Source organism: Dasypus novemcinctus, chromosome 1 (assembly GCF_030445035.2).
Source record: "Dasypus novemcinctus isolate mDasNov1 chromosome 1, mDasNov1.1.hap2, whole genome shotgun sequence".
NCBI lineage: Eukaryota > Metazoa > Chordata > Mammalia > Cingulata > Dasypodidae > Dasypus > Dasypus novemcinctus.
The window spans coordinates 16,640,768-16,662,002 of NC_080673.1; the positions used below are offsets into that span (position 1 = coordinate 16,640,768).

At 40.9% G+C, this 21,235-nt stretch overlaps 1 protein-coding gene across 2 annotated transcripts in view; it reads right to left on the reverse strand.

Moving 5' to 3' along the window:
- The window catches only part of GALNTL6 (polypeptide N-acetylgalactosaminyltransferase like 6), a 1,335,131-nt gene that overhangs the window by 34,019 nt on the left and 1,279,877 nt on the right, over positions 1 to 21,235 (reverse strand). For both annotated transcript variants that reach the window (XM_058308264.2, XM_058308217.2), the window contains one exon: positions 1,095 to 1,211. In XM_058308264.2, coding sequence (XP_058164247.1) covers positions 1,095 to 1,211 — 117 coding nt within the window. The remainder of the gene's footprint in view (positions 1 to 1,094; positions 1,212 to 21,235) is intronic.

Consider the following 21,235-nt stretch of genomic DNA (forward strand, 5'->3'; position numbering starts at 1 on the left):
AAAGCATCCTTATAATTTTCCTGTTCCTGGAACGCTCTTTTTCTCATCTAGGGATTTTAATCCAAATGTAGAAGAGCGAGTCCTGATTGTTATGAGTCATTGAGTAATATATTGAATAAAGCCTCCAATTAATTACTAGAAAATGAAGCAGCTTGTCATGTTTAAACCTCCAAGTCAAAAATGGCAATACACATTTCAAATCGGATTTATTTTTCACCTCCTGTCAACCCCTTTTAATCTCCCTGTAGCTCCATTTACAGGGTCTCCAGGGACCTTAGCATCTCCCTTTCAGAGAGCTGGGTTAACGTTTCCTCTATGTAGAGTTTTCTCCTTGTCTAGTGCTGCTCTCTGGTGACTCTTTCTTGAATTACATGCCATAGAGTTTTGCCATAGTTTGAGGGGAAAAAAATGGAATCAATATTTCAAGGGTGTGCCATAGAGTGGGTTTTGTTTATGTTTATTTTTAGCTGTCAAATAAAAAGCTGCGTGTCAGAGCAGACTGGCTTTGGATTACAGGGGATAGAAATAGAAAACGTGAGATGAGACTGAGGCACGCGGGCGTCAAGCATCCTGGGACGTTCCCCTGGAGCGCGCTTGCTTTGCAGGTATCCTTTGTGCCTAAGATGCAAACCTACCACAGCAGCAGCAGCAGCAAGAGCAACGCGAGGGGGATGGAAAGTATTTCTCTAAGTGCACAGCCAGAGGGGAAAAGAAGGTTAGGTACAGATGTCAACGTTCACAGAGCAATCAGGAGTCTTCCATGAAAACCACTAAAATTTACTTGGAGGAGTGACGTCACAGCTTCGAGGCTTGCCGCGTTTTGGAAACGATTATTATGGGAAAGGAAAGGATCGCAGGCTACGCTTCTACCATCCTTTCTATTATTTGAAGACATTTTTGTACAGTCTCTCAGTTGGTTATCAAAACGATTCGAGAAGAACAGAAACAGAGAAGCTAAGGGATTCATTCAACTACACAGTTGGTTAGTGGCTGGCCCAGGACCTCACGCCAAGCCCCCAGATGCTGTGCTTAGACCTGTGCATTTCTCCATCCCTACCTGGCTTCAGCCCCAAGCCTTCTTGCAGCTAGCATACCTGCTCGTGAGACCATGTCCTTTCAGAACCATCCTTGACACAGATGTCCAGCCTCAGCTCTGTTCCTGTGGCTCCGTGCTTGCTGTCCACACACAGATTTGCAGCCACGTTTCGTATCTGGAAAGAAGAAAAAACATCAAATATGGGGCTAGGTGGTTTTTTTTTCCTGTTTTTGTTTTGGAAACTCAGAGCCTGACAATCCTGGTACAGATTGGGTAGTAAACAATTATCTTTTGATGACATGACTATTGAATGATGCCTTGCACTTGAAAGCAATTTATGGAGAAAAAGCAGGGAATTAAATGTGATTATAGTCTGGTCTTTACACATAAAAGAACATGTAGGTGGTTAAATAGCAAATCTGAAGCTGGCTACAGTAAAGGAGTGCATAACAATGCAACAGATGGAGTAGCACAGAGTTCATGGTTTCTGTATAGTGGTGGATTTGTTTCCTTTCCAGGTAATGCTTAACTTGGCATTTGTTGTCTTCCTGCTTCAAGGCATCGTCTACCATGACCACCCGAGCTGGGAAAGAGCTCTCCAAACAAGAGGCAGGCCATGCAGGTGGAGTGTGTAAGTGGGGAGAATGCATTACTGGCACGGCATGGTTCTGTGTAGGTTAAGGTGGCCTTATGTTCCAGTTTGTCTGGGATGGTCTTGTTCTGCACCTGTTTTCCTGGTTTAACATTTCTGCTGGATGATAAATCAACTGTCACCCTAGAGCAATAGCAATATAGGAAAAATATTAATAGTAAAATTGCTGGAATGACATACTCTGAAAATTGCAGAGAGAGAGAAAATGAATGACAATTCTTTATAATTATTATATTAGCCTTGATAAGAGAACTGAATAGTTAGAAGTAGAAAAGGATGGAAACTGATCAACAGAAACCACAACAGAAGCAAAGTACGGGCAGAATTTGTCATTCTTGCCTGTGGATTTTACCAATTCTTCTGTTAATGGCAGAAGAACACCCTGTCCTAGAGCTAAAGATTGTTTTTTATTTGTCACTTAGGTGTGTATGCTTACATAAGGTGTTTAGTAAATTAGATATCTCAATTAATCCTTTTGATGTTACTCTACGTAGTCCTGAGTTATAACAACAGAAATAAGAACAGGAAGGACCCAACTGACAATTGTAGCCAAGGTTCTTTGGCCTGAATGAGTAGAGAAGGCAAGGAGACCTTGCATCAGAAGGAAGCCTGAACCAGGCCTATTGCTCATGGGGTGGAGCAGTGAAGCAGGCTCAGGACTGTTATGAACCATACCAAGTATCACGGGAGGAATGAATGAAGCTGGGTTGGGGTGGTGGTGGAAGGAGCTATTTCCTATTTCATCGATTTGAGTAGAGTTTGGCATAATGCCATTCAGCAGGGAATCAGTGCTGTGAGTACAGGTTTCCTTCATGGGCCACTGCTGGACCTGTGCTTTCAAGATCTCTGGCCCTGGTAGCAGGGGAACGTGGGATGATGCCATACACAGGGCTACAGTTCTTTTCTTTATGTTACATAGATTCGTTTTTTTAAAATTTTAGGTTCTTTATTAAAAAATTATTTTTGTATTTTTAAAGGAGCTTTATATTACATAAGTGTTGCATTAAAAATACAGGGGATTCTCATAATGCCCCACTCCCTCCTGCTCCCACATTTTCCCATATCAACAACAGCCCTCATTAGTGTGGTACATTTGTCAAAATTGATTAACACACATTGAAGCATTCCTACCAACCATGATCTACAGTTTACACTTTGTCTGGCACACCCCTGCAGGTTATTACAAAATATACAATGGCCTTTATCTGTCACTGCAGTGTCATGCAGGACAACTCCAATGTCCTGAAAATGCCCCCATATCACACCTATTCTTCTCTCTCCTATCCCTTAGAACTTCTGGCGGCCCCTACCTTTATATCAATAAGAGTTCTTCCATTGCTAGAATAAGAATAAATCTATAGTAGAATAACAATAAGTCTACTTTAGTCCATTGTTCATTCCCTAATCTTTTTTATTTATTTATTTATTTATTTATTTATTTATTTATTTATTTATTTAATTTCCCCCCCTCCCCTGGTTGTCTGTTCTTGGTGTCTATTTGTTGCGTCTTGTTTCTTTGTCTGCTCTTTTGTTTCTTTGTCCGCTTCTGTTGTCGTCAGCAGCACGGGAAGTGTGGGCGGCGCCATTCCTGGGCAGGCTGCACTTTCTTTTCACGCTGGGCGGCTTTCCTCACGGGCGCACTCCTTGCGTGTGGGGGCTCCCCCACGAGGGGGACACCCCTGCGTGGCAGGGCACTCCTTGCGCGCATCAGCACTGCGCATGGCCAGCTCCACACGGGTCAAGGAGGCCCGGGGTTTGAACCGCGGACCTCCCATGTGGTAGACGGACGCCCTAACCACTGGGCCAAAGTCCGTTTCCCTCATTCCCTAATCTTGAGGATTTGGGGATGGTGACACCACTTTGTTTCTAATTGAGAGGGGGCTTGGATTCGATGGGGCAGTTGGATGGAACTATCTTGCTTGCAGTACAGACACTATGTTTCTTGGGATGGGTGTTGTCCATCATCACCTCCTTGTTAGTTGTCCTAGGCGAGTCCAGTGACCTGGAGAGTAGGTCGGCAATAGTTCTTAACCTGGTTTGACCTACAGATCTTTCTAGGAATCCAAGGAAAGCTATGGACACTTTTGCGGAAACAAACAAAACAAAATCATAAATGGATGGGTACAAGAATTTTGTGTTCATTTTCCTGGAACTTGTAGCCTCTGGATTTGAGCCCTGAATTAGGGAACATGCTGTCCCATCCCTTGTAAACTAATTGCATCCCTTTTCTTAGTAACTTGGGAGATTCTGGAAGTGAATTTGGCTGGTGTCAGGGCATAGTCTAAGAAAATTTCACCCAATTCCCTCTCGCTAATTTTACCTTTTCTTCACCTTCCCTAAAATAAGGGCCAGAGTAGAACTTGGATTTGGGGAGTAAAGTTAAAAATACATCTTCTGTGAAATCAATCTTTTGATGGGTGATGGAGTTTTTCTCTTGAAATCGAAACACACTGAAGGTCAATGTTTGATTTCGCTCTGTCTTCAGCCTGGCACATGCAATAAACTCCTTTTTGATCTCCTTATCTGAGTCCAGGGTGTCGATTTCTAAAGCTTTCTATAACCCGAGAGCTGCCCGACAACTCTGGGCAGAGCTTGCTTCATTTTTCGGCCATTTAACTCACACATACATTCTTCTTAGAAAACCAGTATCAGTTTATACTGAAACCATTTCCAGGGCCCTGCTTTTCCCACTACTTGAGTCTAGGAAAGCTGAACCACATTTGTGGGGCCGAGTGGAGAGAGGGGAGTGGGGGGCATCTGCTTGTATGTTTGTAGCCACTTGGCCACAGTGGGACAAGTTTGCGCTCCTCTGACAGCTGGCATCCACGGTTATTCACTGAAAGGTTCTGCTTTTGGAAAAGGAGGTTGTGGGGGAAAAAAGGAACATAAACAGGAAGGGACATCAAGTAGTGAACCCACCAAATCTGCCTGTGGATGCACGCCAAAGCGTATCGAAGTGCATTATTTTGTTTTTAAATGCTATGAACTTGAAAAAACTCTGGAGAGGACGGAGGATACCATTTTCTAAACTCTCAAATTTGCTAAATTTTCACTCAAATGGCATCTGTGTAGACAATGGGATAAACTGCTTTGGAAGCCAAATTTCAAGTTTCAAAGGCATAATTGTCTACATCTGTGTAAATTCCAGCAACTAGTTCTGCCAGAGAGGAAATGCTGAGAGTTCAACATAGGGTAAGGTAGGCACCTGGATCCTAGATTAATATCAGGCTCTTCTCATTTGCTTCTCTCCTCCCTTCTCTTTGTATGGCAACCCTTTAGCATATGCGTACCTGTTTCTCTTTCTTACAGACACCACTCTATCAAAATAAACAGGTGAATAAAATCCCAACAAAACTGATATTAGTATGTGTTGATTCATTGGAACAGAACAGAATTTCTAAAAAGATAGTCAAAGAAATTTACAAATGATTGATAGGTTTTCAACATGGACTCTGTACTTGTTGCTGAAGGTAAAGTAATCCAAGTGCATAAACAACCCCTAACAACAGGACACAGAATATTGAATAAATCTATGACAGAAGAGACAGTTTTCATGCTTTATTCCTTCAATGCCCAAACATCAGAGCTTGGGATTATGAGCTTTCTTTCAAGGAATCCTGAGAGAAGCTGAACAGGATTAGGAAGTAAGGTGGTGCTTGAATAGAAATGGGTGGGAAAAAGGATGAAAATGTGGGAAAAGGGAATCATCAAGTATGACAGGATTACAGATATGATCGCTTTGGGCAAGGAATAGGAACAGTTTGGCAGAGAGACTAGAGGATTTCTTTAGGTATGCAAGAAAAGATTCAGTTTTAATCCTGTTGTTTTTTTTCCCAACCATAGGGAGATTTTATGAAAGAAATATAAGAGAAGGGGCATGATGTGTAAACACCAAAGTGGCTTTTAGATGTGGGATAGGTAATTTAATTTGTTAAAGAGAGATTTGCCTCAGTTTAACAAATGAGATAGTATAGCTTGTTGATGCCTACATGATACCTTTTCTCTTTTAAGAAATAGTGGGTTCATTAGTCATTCAACAAACATTGGGTACTTGCTCTGTCCCAGGCAGTATGGTAGATACTGGGTACACAGTTGAAAAAGAAAAAAAGACTCTGTCCTCTTCTTTGTGCAACTTATGACCTAGTGATGATATTAGAGGCATAGGAGAGAAAGAAAGGCTTGTGACTCCCAGTATGCCTGGCCAGCCATGAAGCTTTCAAATGGCAAAAGGAATCAAGATACTCCCCTTTTATGGACTGTAGGTGACTTTAGCTAGAACAACAACAACAAAAAAACACTAGTGTAGTATGGAAAGGACTGAATGGAAATTGAGAAGGCTTGGGTTCTGTTCACCGGAAACTACTGAGTTTCTCTACAACCTTAGCCACATGCTTTTTAAAGCTCAGTTTTTTCATTTGTAAAAAGCCAACATTTAAGGAGGGCTTCTGAATGAAAAACACTCTTAGGAGTACTGATGGAGTTTCACAGACCAAGAACAAATAGCTTCTGCTTTCAAGGAGCCCGTGATCTTATTTGGGAGGCATCGCTTTGAAGGCATCTTTAAAAGAAATTACTAAAAGCTAAGTGAGGGCTGAGGAGGAAGTGATCAATTCTGAGCGAAACATCTTGGAACACACAGTAGAGCTGATGTCATTGGCAGGGCCCTTGGAGGATCAGCAGAGTTTAATCTATGGAGTGAAGGAGTGGAAGGACATTATAGCCTTCGGGACTGGAAAGGAACACTGCTATAGAGTTTTGATAGTGCAGGCCATTTTTTTAGGGAATGGCAAATAATTTGTTAAACCTTAGCATAAGATTGGCAAAATGTAGATAACCATGCTTCAAAGGGTTGTTGCAAGGATTAAAGTGAGACATGAAAAGTGCTTAGCACAGTTTCTGGTACATTGTAAGTGGTCACTAAATGTTAGTTATTCTTCAATATAATATAGTATTTAAGAGCAAAGCCTCTTTAATCAGACTATCTGGATTAGAGTGTGATTTCACTATTTAAACTGTGTGACAAATTTCTTCTCTTTGCCTCAGTTTCCTCTTTTGTGAAATGAAGATTATACTAATACCTCGTAGAGTTTTGGTGAGTATTAAGTGATTATACATGAAAGGTGCTTACAGTAGTATCTGACCCATAGTATGTCCTTGCTAACTGTTAATTGTTGTTGGGTTTTTAGTGTGGCTTTTCTTCTTATTGGGATGTAGTAAGAAATGAGACAAGGGAGGTAGACTGGTGCCATTTTGTGAAGGGTCTTGCATGTCAAGATAAGGAATTTATCCCTTGCTCTCTTGGCAAAGAGAACAATTAGATATTTTTGGGTAGAGACACCTGTTTTAGGCAGCAAATTTTAGTGATAAGGGGGAACGAGAGATGAAGACTTATGCATTTGTAAGCATGGGAACTAGTTCTAAGTGACGATGAAAATCTGGACTATCTCAATAGTAGAAACAGGCTATATCCAAGGAATGTACATTTTCACAGGAAGGGACGGATTCCAGAAATGTTTTTCGGATAGCATTTTCAGGTCTTGACAACTGTTTGCATATGGATAATGAAGAAAAGCTGAGTTTGAAGTGTCTTTGTGATACCTATATATAGACATCCAAATAGCCTGGAATTTGGGAGAGGTCAGGGTGAGAAATACAGATTTGGATATTATTGGCATGCCAATTGTTACTGTATCACCTCTCAACTCTAAATCTCTCCTTCATTGCTTTGCTTTGTGACACTCAAGAACAACTTGGCAGACATTTCTCCTTTGCCGGCTGATAAAATTTTAGGCTTTGCTTATAGAGAGGGATGGACGTTTACTGGTTAACATTTTTTTAATATTAAAATTTCCCTCGTAAAATTACTGGCAGTGTTTCTGTGTCCTGGCTGGACCCTGATTACTGCACAGATGTGTAATCACTGAAATCACAGAAGTACATGACATCGCCCAAGAAAAGAATATAAAGTAAGACCTGATGACGACTGAACTTGGATCTTTGTGGAGCACTTCTTTAGGAAGTGGGCAAAGGAAGAGTAGCTAGAAAAAAGAAAGGGAAAGTAACCGCAGAACCAGAAAGAAAATGGAGGGAAGAGTTGCAAGAAGCAGGTGGGAAGTTTGACATCATCAAATTCCACAGAGCAGTCATAGGACGGGGAAGAAGCTTCTGGATTTGGCAGTTAGGGCATCCCTGGTCACCTTTAAAAGGACAGCTTCTGTGGTGTGGTGAAGGAAGAAGTCAGATTGCAAATGTACTGCGGAGAAATGTGAGGTGAATGCTGGAGTCCACAAATGGAAGTGTCTCTTTCAAGAAGCTTGACAGTAACCCTAATGTAAACTTGGGACCAAAGCTGATAGTACAATTATAACAATATCCTTGCACCAGTTGTAACAAAGGTACCGCACGAATATAAAGCATTAACAGTGGGGGGAGGGTATATGGGAATTCTATTTTCTATATAAACTTGCCACTTCTATAATATTAAAAAAAAAAAAAAGAAACTTCACAGTGATAGAAGGATAGAGGCGACGAAAAGCAGAATTAAAAGGGAAGAACATTTGTGGGATGGAAAGACTTGAGAATAGGATGGGATGACAACATACAAGCCTTACCCTAATTCATTTGAGACTCAGATTTAAAAAAAAGCGAAGTGCTTTTAGAAATTACAAACATATATAATTACAAAGCATTAAAAATGCTTTCATTATCTTTATAGGGCCTTTCACTATTTTAAGGTTCTGCCTCATGGCACACCATTTTTGCTCGAACAGATCTATTCCATCTCTAATTGCTCTGTACTAGCGGCATCCAACGGCTACTGGCAGAGACCAACTACTGCCTTTCCTTGAAATTATACCCACAGAGATTTTCTTCCTACCTTATGCACATTTTCCTCTTCTGAATTTACCATAAATGAAATTGCTTTGACATTGCTCTTGCCCTGGGACTTACTAGAACTACTCATTTCAGAAGTCTGGCTTACATTATGCAAGGGAAAGATGAACCCCTGGCAGAAATATTACCAGAGAGCCTTCAGATTTATACATGTTCTGCTCCAAATATTCTTTTTCTTAAACTATTTCTACTCGTGAAGTTGAGAATTGTTGAGTATTGTTTGTGAAACATGCCCAGCATCAGAATAGGAACTTTAAAGTTAAGGTGATTTGTAAAAAAACACAACTTTATCTGCACCAAGGATGATTTGTATAAATAAACCACTTCTTATTGGGCCTAAGATAAAGAATTCCTCTTTGATAGAAGGAAAAGAAATGAGAGTGCTTATTTCATACAGAACTGGGTGTTTTCACAACCATCATTTTCTTGATCTGCATCCCCACTGTGATGTGCATTTGTTCTCAATTGTGCCAAAGGCTCTGTGTAAGCTTGTCCAAGCTTATACGACCAGCAGATGGTAGGATGGGCCTTGCATCCATGTCTCCCATTCCTAGACCCGTGATCTTTACACACATCTTGGGTAATGGTGATAATTCGTTCACTAGAAGAGTGCCATTTGGATAATAAATCTGTGCCAAATGCTTTACCAAGCTCAAAGGGATTTATGGAGTTTAAAGAAGGCTATGAATCCATGGGCTTAGAAAAGAAGGGATCTTAGTACAAAGATCTGATCTAGATAGAGAGGTTGAAGCAAGCTTAGAAATGGTCATGGAGCTTTGATAAAGCCCCTAGTAAGGTCCCAGGACAAGCCAAAGGCTGTAGAAGTGAAAACCAATCCCTGAGGCCCCAGGACTGAGGGGAATAGGTGGTTGAACACGAGCAGCTCAACTCTGGGGGAGGCTGGGGTGGGACAAGAGAAGGCATCAGAGGGAATTAAGGGGAGGAATCATTCCCTAAATTTTGCATGTGATTCTAGATTTTGAAACTGGATAAAAAAAAATTCATCTTCTGAAAGGAAAAGTTAGAAAATGGCACAACAGTTGTGACTTTATCCTGACCTTTGTAGTTCACTGGAAAATGCCTGCCTTTGTGTTCACCAGACAGGTATACCTACCTCTTTTGCTTCTGCTTGGGCTATTCCTGCCCTCTACCATTGCTTTTCAAAATTAGAAAGCTCTGTCAGTTTGGGCTTACCTTTCGTAGAGCAGAGACTATGAAATAATTTTTGTTTATCAGATATATAAGAATAGAAATTTGAACCCTTAGAAACCATAAAAGTTCATATAAGTTTGGATTTGTTCTTAAGTTTTGGTGTTAAAATTTCAAAAAATCAAGGATGGAAATACCTTATCGCATATCCTGTCATGAGGGCAGCTGGCACCGTTAGAACAGAGGCATGGTTGGTGAGGGAGTGACCAATGGAAGGTTAGGCTGGGCAAAGGTTTCTGAAAGTTCAGTTGAGAATTATTCATGTTTTGGTATGAGTTACACACACATGTGTTATGAGACAAAAGCATATTGCATGTCAGAAACATGAAAGCAGGCACTTCAAAAAAGTTGTAAGGAGTGGCTTAGGAGATGAGCAGATTGGCTTGTACCCTGTGATTTATAAAACTCAGATGAATAAATTAAAGGTATAGAGGAGGAGAAAAAATGAGATCTGATGGAAAATTTTATAGCAAGAGTCCAAGAATGTCGACAGGAAAACAAGTCAAAAGAATATCTGGAAGTCAGGAAAGGCCTTTTAAGTCAGGCATTAATATGAGCTCTTTTTTTTGGTCTGTGGAGGTAAGGAATTTGCAGGAAGGGCAATTCCCATGTTACTATCGACACTAATCGAGCTTGTGTGAAGAGTTTTAAAGCAGGGAAAGCTGCTTTGAGGGGACATGGAAGCATAGGAGAAGCTGGCATTGTGGGCTCTAGAGGCCCCGTTCTCAGCCCCAGATTGTGGGGAGAAACCCCCGAGAGCCTGTTAGCCAGAGGTAGTTGGTGATCACACTCCTGCCCCATCACTCAGAAAGTGGCTTGGGGTCCGCTCCTCAGAGCCACCATAAGCTGTGCAAGCACCTGATTTTTAAACTGACTCAGCATTTAATATTCCCATCATTTTTTTTTCACAGAGTGCTATTTTCTGAATATGAGTACTCCTCCCAATGGTTGGATTCATATAAAAATTCCCAATAAATCTAAGATTTGCTCCAGTTCTAGTACAATCATGAAAAGCCACTTCTAATATTATCCTCAAAGCCAAGGGCAATAGCCGCCAGCTTTGGAAATAATGCAACTTTTCAGTACTCGAAAATCTATTTACACAGCACAGTGTGATAAAATAACTCTTCCTTTGCATTCAAGTCAGATAGTTGAGACATGTGTGCAGGTTTAAAAGCTTGTCTAGGACACAATCTTTAAGCGTTTGTGTAAGATTTAGGACCGTTAGTTAATGAAGATCTGAAATAAAAATGGGGCCGATTCTGATGAGAATGTGACCTTTTGACCCTGGCCAGGATTGCCTCAAAAGCCTGGAAACACATAATCACTGTGGGGATTTAAAGTTCTCTACAGATGTAGATTCTCTTGAACCCATTTTTGAGTTTAATAACTCAGGAAGGCCAGCAAATTGTTCTTTTTTTCCTAGTAAAATAATTCAGAGTTTTCTATTATAAATACCATCACTGTTAAACATAGCATATTAAAAGATGGACTTGGGGTTTTAAGGGGAAGAAGGTAGAAATGTCAAATTGCATTTGGCATATGAAATCGGTTGTTTGTAAAATATAGTTCATAGTGTGACTACTTCCCTGCAATATCTATTTGTGGGCCTTGGATTATGAAGCCACATCACTTCCTTTCTTAAAGGACAAAACTAAGGTGTGCTAAAAAATATTTTCACTCTACTTCTTACCCCTGCCATAAAATCAAATAGTGGGAAACAGAAACAGTTGAAATGTGAAAGCCAAGCCTTAAAATCTTGAGTCACACTGACCAGCATTTCATCACTGTTTCGTGCAGCAAGGGAAGTTCATTAAAACCTGGTAGGAAAAAGCAGATTTCCCATAAAGAAGCAAATATACTCTCTATACCTGATGCAACAGCTAGAGTAATAAGCTTAACATGCTAGGGTTGGCTCTCTGAAGGGTAATCTCACATCTACTTCTAATCTAAGCATTTGATTTATCTCCCTTCTCTCAAATTTCTTTTTATTGGTCATGTTTAGTATCCATTTTCTTTTACTACATATGTAGCATGCCTATCTGGTACATTGCCAGAGTCTCAAAGCCTCTTGACTTCCATTCTTCTCTCAAATCCTAACCCAAATCCTGACTCATGTCCTCTTATCGCCAGGATTAGGTCATGGGAAAAGCTTCTGCGATGACTTTTTGAACTCTAGGTGGCCCCTGGCTGGGTGTGGAACTTGCCTGGTTTACATTTTGAGCCTGGTTCTTAATCTTTTCATTCAATGCTGTCAGAATCATTTTATGTAAGTGATTCTTAACTTTTTTGGGGGGTCATAGACTATTTTGGAGCATCTGATGAAAGCTATAGATGTGCCAGAAAAATTCATATATATACAGAGACAAAGCTTGACATATGAAATATTCTTGCTCTTAATGTCTGGTGGCCCATGAAAACTGTTTCACACTATCACACGAACACATATATAGTTGTTTCACACGAACACATATATAGTTTTCTTTCTCTACCCACCCAAACACAGGAGCTGGGCATTTACTCCTTTGAATGCACAAGGTGATACTTTCCCTGTATCCTATGGGTTCCAGTAGACAAGAAAGTGGTCATAGTTGTTTTGTTTTTTGTTTTCCTGTAAAAGAAATATGGGGAAGTATCTCATATATTATTTAGGTAATGTATTGCTTTCTTTGTCCACTTGTAAGGCTAACCAGGGTTTCGACATTAGTGAATAATAAGAAGCAACATTTTATTGAGAGCTTGCAAAGTTTTAGGTCCTCTGCCAAGTGCTTTCCTAAGATTATTTCATTCAACCATCATAAAAACTCTGTGAGGGTGGCGGACTTGGCCCAGTGGTTAGGGCGTCCATCTACCACACGGGAGGTCTGCGGTTCCAACCCTGGGCCTCCTTGACCCGTGTGGAGATGGCCCATGAGCAGTGCTGATGCACGCAAGGAGTGCCGTGCCACGCAGGGGTGTCCCCCTGTAGGGGAGCCCCACGTGCAAGGAGTGCGCCCCGTAAGGAGAGCCGCCCAGCGCGAAAGAAAGTGCAGCCTGCCCAGGAATGGCGCCACACACACGGAGAGCTGACACAACAAGATGATGCAACCAAAAGAAACACAGATTCCCGTGCTGCTGACAACAACAGAAGCGGGCAAAGAAGATGCAGCAAACAGACACAGAACAGACAACCAGGGTGGGGGAGGGGAAGGGGAGAGAAATAAATAAATAAATCTTTAAAAAAAAACTCTATGAGGTGGGTACTACTATTATTCTTATTTTGCAGTGAAGAAACCAAGGTGTGTGTATGTGTATATATAAATATGTAAGTTTTCTGTGGCTGCTGAAACCAAGCATTACACACTTGCTGGCTCAAAGCAACAGCAGTTTATTCCCTCACAGTTTTGGAGAGCGGAAGTCTGAAATCCAGGTGTCTGCAGGTCTGTGCTCCCTCCAGAGGCTCTGAAGGAGATTCCTTCCTGGCCGCCTCCAGCTTCTGGTGGCTGTCGACGTTCCTTGGCTTGTGGCCGCTCCCTCCAGGCCCTGCCTCCATCTTCACATGGCCTTCTCCACTTCTGTGTTTCTTCTCTCTGTGTCTCTCATAAGGACCCTTGAATTGCATATAGGCTCCACCCAGGTAATCCAGGATGATAAGAGCCTTAACATAATTATTTCTGCAAAGACTCATTTTTAAAATTCAGTTACACCCCTAGGTTCCAAGGATTAAGAAGTGAATACATTTTTTTGGAGGGGAGAAAGGCACTGTTTGATCCACTGTGCAAGACACAGACAGGCTATAGTAACTTACCCAAGGAACCGCAGTTATTAATTCAGTACTGGTGCCGAGATTCCAGCCCTTAGCTGGGGCCTCAAGGGCTTGTGACAGCCCCACACTCACTAACGGTGAACTTCAGCACCTCTTCCAGGCTTGCTCATAGTCAGAGGGCAAGTCCTATCACGTGCTGACCGGTTGCCCTCCGAGAGCTCAGGGCCTGTTTTGGTAGGAGCCTCAATTCTAAAGGAACATGAAGAAACAAAGAGGCTGGGGAGGAGGACGATAGAGGCAGTGGCAATCACGTGTGGAGACAGAAGAGGGAGAGCAGGGAGGTCTGGGGGAAGCCTGTGGCCCTCGGGCAGAGGTGCAGTGCTCCTGCGGAAACCTTCCAGTTAAAATATTATGCAGTGCTTATGTAATGGTGATTAGCGCTACTGCTTTCTGTAAACCCATGAAAGAGAAGAAGCTGAGTTGTAGGACTGGGAACAGGGGCGGAGGTGGGGACACCAGGTCAAAAAACAAGGCAGGACCTAATTTCTTTGTTGTGGGTTGGAGATTAGAAGAGGAGATTTATGCTCCACTGGGTCTCCAAGAGGATACGATTTTCTCACTTTATTTAGACTTGATTTTGCCTCACACACCAACAGTGTTTCACTCACATTTTGCACGTAATAAAAACACTATCAAGTGAGATATAGAAGTATCTGCTCTTCTATGATGGTGCATAATTGATTTAGGAGAAAGAGAGAACTCTCTGGAAATTCCCACAAGTATTGGGATTACTTCCAGTCACATGAAGAAAATCAAGTCCAGCTGCAGCTACTTGTGAGTGAGAAGCATTTTTATTTTTCCTCAGTAAACTTACTTTATCTGAGATTAACTCCTTTCCTATTTATATATCTTCTTTAGATGTCGACCATGATTGTTTTCTTAATGTCCACTTCAAGTAGCCACAGCCAAACTTTCCAGATGTAACACCAGTATTTTGTAACTGAGCAGGGCAGTTCAAAAGCTTCCTAAAACCAGGGGGCAACTGGTTATGAATCAGTTGGAAGGAGCAAAACCAGCCTGCTTTAAAATTCTGTAAGTAATTGTATAATTCATTTGGAGAGAGAGGGAGAAAAAAAAGAGCAGTATTTGAAAACTGCCTTCCTATGCTCATTTTAACTCAGTATAGGCTAAATAGAAATTTGAACTCTTTACCCTCCATTTGCTCATTTAGACTGCCGTGGCTGACACTCCTGAAAAAAATTTCTTCTTCCATATTTAGTAACTTCAGTTTCCTTTTTGTATTTAGCATGCTGCTTCTATACAGAACATTTTCTGGAAACTTGGACCTTTAAGGTGAGGCCGAAACAACTTTCTTCAGGAGAGAATATTTACTCACTTCCCCATGGGAGAAATTTAGATGTGACTTTTCTGTTAACACTAGCTATTTAAAATTTCCATTATCAATAACTGCTGCATACCTGGAATTTATGATCTTTGGTTTTCTGCACTGATTTGGCTTTGACATGGCCAGAGGCTGTCGTTACTGTCAGCCATTAATCTGATGCAGAAGTGGCTTCTAATACTATGACGGCTACTCTTAAACATTCCCTCACTGTCGGTTCTCGCAGGTAACTTCTGTTGACTACTTTCCTTGTGGCAGATATCGAGGTAAGAACCTTACAGGACTTATCACAATTTATTCTCTAAATAAAAACTCTGTAATGGTGGGGACTATTCGCTCATTTTAATCCTGAGGAAATTGAGGTTTAGCAAGATTAAAGCAACTTGCCTGATTCTCCCGTATTCAGTAAATGGAGGAACTGGAATTGGACCTAACAGAGGTACCTTCAGCCGAACTGAGGTTGTGCTTTCATCTGTGAAGATCCAGGGCCAAGGATCATTTCCTGTCTGTCCTTGCGTTACCTACAGCACTGTCCGTGATGTGTTGCATGCTATCGGGTGAGAGCAATTTGTGTTTTTAGAATAAATGACTGAAGAAAGTGAATGGATATTTGACACTTTGTTGATTATCTTAAATTATAATTTGGAAGTTGTGCAATATGATATTTATTTGCTTATTTTTGTGGACTGGTATTGCATAGCTTATTAATATAAGGGGATACTATAGGGGGATTTGTTCTCTTTTGGGGATGCACAAGTCAGTCCCTGAAACTACTGAAGAATGACTAGTTCCGTCTGTCTCATTGCCTGCCATGTTGTGGTTGTAGACCTGAGTCATCAGAATGCATGCTGCACGCTGAAGAAGTTTTCAGGAACTCGAGGATTTAGTCATTCTCGTATGAGCAGTGTCTGTCCTTCAAAATGGCGAGAACAGCTTGTCTCCTTATGGCTCATGAGTCCATAAGCTCCAGAAGTGCAAAAACAGCACTTCTCCTTCATGATTAGGACAGCCCCCCGCCCATTCATTACCGAATGGAAAAGATGAATAAAAATGAACATTTGATAGGTCAGGTAGTAGCTATGGAAGGTCACCTGAAGGAGACAGAATGGCCAACGAGACTCCACAACAACCCAATTCAATGTACTAGCAGAGAAAAAAGAAAGAAGGGGTTGTTCAGTGATGGAAGCACAGGAAAAGGTGACTGAGAAGTAAATGTTGGCAGGGATGTCCAAATACTGCCCAGGGCAACCACCTGCTGCCAGTATTTTCAGTCTCAGTGATAGCACAGTCCCCAGGAGAAGCAGAAGGCAGGAGGCTGCAGCCAATTGATTGGGAAAGGTGCTCTTCCGAACGGCGACCCAAACCCACTGGCTTCCTGGAAGCCATGCAAGAATCCCTTTGCCTTTGTTCTGATTCCATGTTCATTAAACAACTTTTTGATTCCTTTGTATTCTGTTTACATGGAGAGAATGTACTGGTGATACAGAGTTCAGGTATTTCTATTCCCTTTGACAGTGATTTCACACACAAAGTCAAGAAAGGGGTTTCCAGTGAACATTTGGTGCCTGCCTAGCATTCTGAGACCAAATGCCCTGATTTTATTCACACGAGGATTTCTGAACTTTGTGATAGCTGGGTTGATCTAAATCTCATGTGCATTTTAGCTGGGGTATGAGTCCAGTCACCTGTCACCCTCGGTCCTGATCATTGTGAGTTTCTGGATCTTTAAAGGGTGATCTACCCATCGTTACTTAGGCTGGTGCTTCTCAACCCTTCCCACATGGGTCTGGCTAACAAAGGAGGAGGTGAACATGTATCCCAGGAGTCAAAAGTATGTGACCTATTTTGAAGTATTCTTTTTATTGTAAAAAAAAAAAAAAAAGATATATGTACATTGCATTCTATTCTGTTTTATATATATATATATATATAGTTTCAATGCAAAAATAATGTTAGTTGTCTACCAACCTTTAGGTAAAGTTGATATTCTGGGAAGATAAGCTGTGGTTTCCCTTGGCTCAAGTAGCCTTGGGCACACAGTTGAGAACTCCGCAGGGGTAAGCGTGTATGGGTTTGAGAAGCCCTGACTTTAGACAGTTGCTTAGCATTTGCAGGTATATGCCTGCTGTGTCTTAGGCCTTTTCACTGCTATGATCTTGGGCTACTTCATCTACATAGGAGTATTTCCTTACACCTGAAAAGGAACTCATTCTATTGGCCCACTTAATGATAACTTAGACTGTTAAATAGTAATTTTGGTTGCGATGACCAGAATGTCCCCTGAATATGGTTCAAATAGTGATTCTTATCAATTCTCTTGTTTTGTATCAGTATGGTGCCTCTTGCTATGTAGAAAAAATGATGAATAATTGAGCTATGCATTCTGTGAAATTCAGAGGACTAAACTGATTATATTAAGCATTTTGAAAATATTAGTTAACCTATAAATTTTACTGATATGTTTTCACACGCACATTTTATTTTGCTGGTGAGAAGAAACAAAGTCTTCTAGATAACTAAGATCTGTTGTTCTAACCTTTAGAAATGAGAGAGAGAGAGAGAGAGTTTCTGGCAGCCAAGAAGGTGCCATCTGCTCATATATTATACAGCATCTTGTCTCATGTTATTCCACGACAGTTCTAAGAAAAGCTAATGAATATCCTAAAAATAAAATTTGAGTAAAATATTATGTTATTGAGGCATTATCCCATTCAGACATGATAGGATTTGATGGTGTGTTTCAACACAATGATTTTAGCCCTAGGGTAAAAGTAAATGAAAATAATGATGTCTAGCTATGCCTAAAACATCACCAAAATGCATATCCATACTTTGTTTTCCCCTTTAATTATTAGGTTCTGATATACCTTCGAAGGCAATGCATTTTAAAAAACTTTTTATATTAAAATTTCTATGTACCTATCACCCACCCTTGAAAACTGTCAGCATTTTGCCATGCTTGTTCATCTAGTCACTTCTCAATCTCCCCCTTTTCTTGCTGGAGAATTTTAAAGCAAACATCATGTCATTTCACCCTTAAGGATGCCGGTAAATTGAAAGAAAGAGATTTTCTCATATATGCACAAAATAATAATTACTTGGTATTAACTAATACCTAGTCTATATTCAAATCCTCCGGTGGGGTCTAGAAATGTCTTTTTACAGTTGGTTTAATTAAACAAGTTTCGTTCATTGTATTTGGTTGATAGGCTCTAACGAGACTTGAAATATCTCATAATCTAGAATGGATTTCTTTTCTTCCTCCCATTAACTTACTAAAGAAATTAGGTTCCCACATTCTAGATTTGACCTAAGATGTTGCTGGACATATTCCCCTACTCTTTGAATTTCCTGTAGAATCAAAGTTAGATTTAAAGGCTTGATTAAATTCAGATTCAGTTTTTTTTAAAAAGACTTATTTCAAGGATCATTCTTGATTTTCTGGCTTGTCTAAATTGCCCTCACATTGCACTATTTTGGAATGTGTGTATGATTCATTTTTAGTGATGGTAAAATTGATCAGTGGGTTCAGGTGACTGTAGCTTGATCTTTCACTATAAAGTTTATCTTCGAAATTTCATCCAGGAGAGTGGATGTAGCTCAAGTCACTGAGTGCCTCCTTCCTATATGTGAGGTCCCAAGTTCAATCCCCAGTACCTCCTAAAAACAAACAAACAAGTGAAAAAACCAACTCTCATTGGGGAGCAGATGCGGTTCAAAGGTTGAGTGCCTGCTTCCTATGTGTGAGGTCCTGGGTTCAATCCCTGGTACCTCCTTTAACAATTTTTAAGGGAAGTAGACTTGGCCCAGTGGGTTAGGGCATCTGTCTACCACATGGGAGGTCCACGGTTCAAACCCTGGACCTCCTTGACCGTGTCCAGCTGGCCCATGCGCAGTGCTGACACGTGCAAGGAGTGCCGTGCCATGCAGGGGTGTCCCCTGCGTAGGGGAGCCCCATGCACAAGGAGTGTGCCCCATAAGGAAAGCCGCCCAGTGCGAAAGAAAGTGCAGCCTATCCAAGAATGGCGCCGCTCACACAGAGCGCTGACACAACCAGATGACACAACAAAAAGAAACACAGATTCCCGTGCTGCTGACAACAACAGAAGCAGACAAAGACAAGAACATGCAGCAAATAGACACAGAGAACAGACAAACTGGGGCATGGGGGTGGGGGTGGGGGGAAGGGGAGAGAAATAAATAAATCTTTAAAAAATTTAAAAAAAAATTTCATCTAATGATTTTACCATTCAGTAATGACCATTGCCTGAATCAATTTATTGTACTAGAGGTTGCGATATGTTGATTTTCTAATTCAATCTTTCCTTTTAAATTTATTACTTGGGGATCTGTATAGAAAAATTTTCTCTCAACCACTAGGGCTCTGTATTAGTCAGCCAAAGGGGTGCTAATGCAAAATACCAGAAATTGGTTGGTTTTTATAAAGGGCATTTATTTGGGGTAGGAGCTTACAGATACCAGGCCATAAAGCGTAAGTTACTTCCAAAGTCTATTTGGAGCAAGATGGCTGCCAACATCTGTGAGGGTTCAGGCTTCCTGGGTTCCTACGTTCCTGGGGCTTGCTTTCCCCTGGCTTCAAGGTTCCTTTCTTCCTGGGGCTGGCTTCTCTTTCCTCTCTGAGCTTACTTCCCAGGTCTTTAGCTTAAATCTTCAGCATCAAACTCCAACATCAAAACTCCAATATCAGAAACCCTCAATTCTGTTCTTTGCCAATGCCCTAATCATAACTCAATCATGCCCAGGTAGAGATCAGATTACAAGCATAATCCAATATTTCTTTTTGGAATTCATCAATAATATTAAACTGCTACAGGCTCTTTGGACACTCCGAAATACATATTATAACAGAAAGGCAAGGTAATTATTGCTTATTTGCTTCTCTCTAAATGTTAATTTTCAGACTCATGATTTGGTAGTCTAACAACTGCTAATGGTGCCCAGAGAGTTTATCTTGTTTCCTCTCTCTCCCAGCCTTCCTTTTAAAAGTATCATTATAACTTTACAGTTCTTTGGATATCCAATATACTTTAATTAATTGGGTTATTATTCTTTTTTTTGATGTTCATATTTTCCCATCTATATCAAGTAGGAGTCCCTTCTAGCTGCTTCCTGGGTTCTCTGACATACTTGCTTTCTAGAGCAACACAATGCCCCAGGCCCATCTTCTATATTTCCTTCCTCCTAATTGGAATCAGTCATTTCTACAAGGTTGCTGTGACAGTTTGAGATTTTTTATGAATCCCAAAACAGAGAAAGATTATGTTTATAAACTGGTCTGTTCCTCTGGGTGTGATACCCTTTGAATGCATTCAATTCAGCTGGCATGTCTTGATTACATCACCTTTTAAGGTGAGGGCTTTGATTTGGCCATGTCAGTAGGGCATGACACAGGGTTGAGTCCCTGTCCCCTTTGGTGGGCTATATAAATGGACACTCACTCAAGAAGACACACAGGAGAAGACAGAGGAGAGAGAGAGCTCCCTAGACACAGCAGAGGAGAGAAATTTGATCCTGCGGCCTCCCGGAAGAGAGAAGAGCCATTTGCCTGATAGTTTGCAGGTGAAGAGAACAGAGCAGCTGCGCCCTGTGCCAGCCTATAGCTGAGATGGGAAGAAACGGGGCCCACAGAGCCTTAAGAGGAAGAAGGAAGGAGAGACCTGGCAGAGATCACTGCTATCTTGCTTCAATGCGTAGCAAGAGACTTTGATGAGAAAGCAACCTTGAGTTGGGCCTTGTAACTGTAAGCTTTTACCCCAAATAAATACCCTTTATAAAAGTCAACAGATTTCTGTTGCATCAGCATCTCTTTGGCTGACTAATACAGGTGCTTAGTTCCATTTAGTGGGGAATCCTATTGAGAGCCCACAGTGGAGACCTAGGTGTGCTCATTGAGATAGGACAGAATTTGTTTCTAGGCCTTTTCAGTGGACAGTTAGAAAATTTGTAATTTTAGAAAGTGAGAAACAAAATCATGACTTCACGTTGATATTTCCAATTCAAATTTAAGATGATAATGTTTGTTTTTGATTTTATATTTGGATCCCTTTTTACATGTGGTGACCATCTTGTTTCTTTATAACGTACTGTTAAATTTGTGCACTTGAGAGAAGGTAAATACAAAACAGTTTCAGAGTTAGGTATGCCTATTAGAAGTACATTACTGATTACATAGCTTAGAGTCTATAGATCCTTATTAATTAATCCTGATTAATATAATTTATTAATTATATGTCCTATCAATAGGTCCACCGTATGTGTCTTGGACTGAGAGAGGTC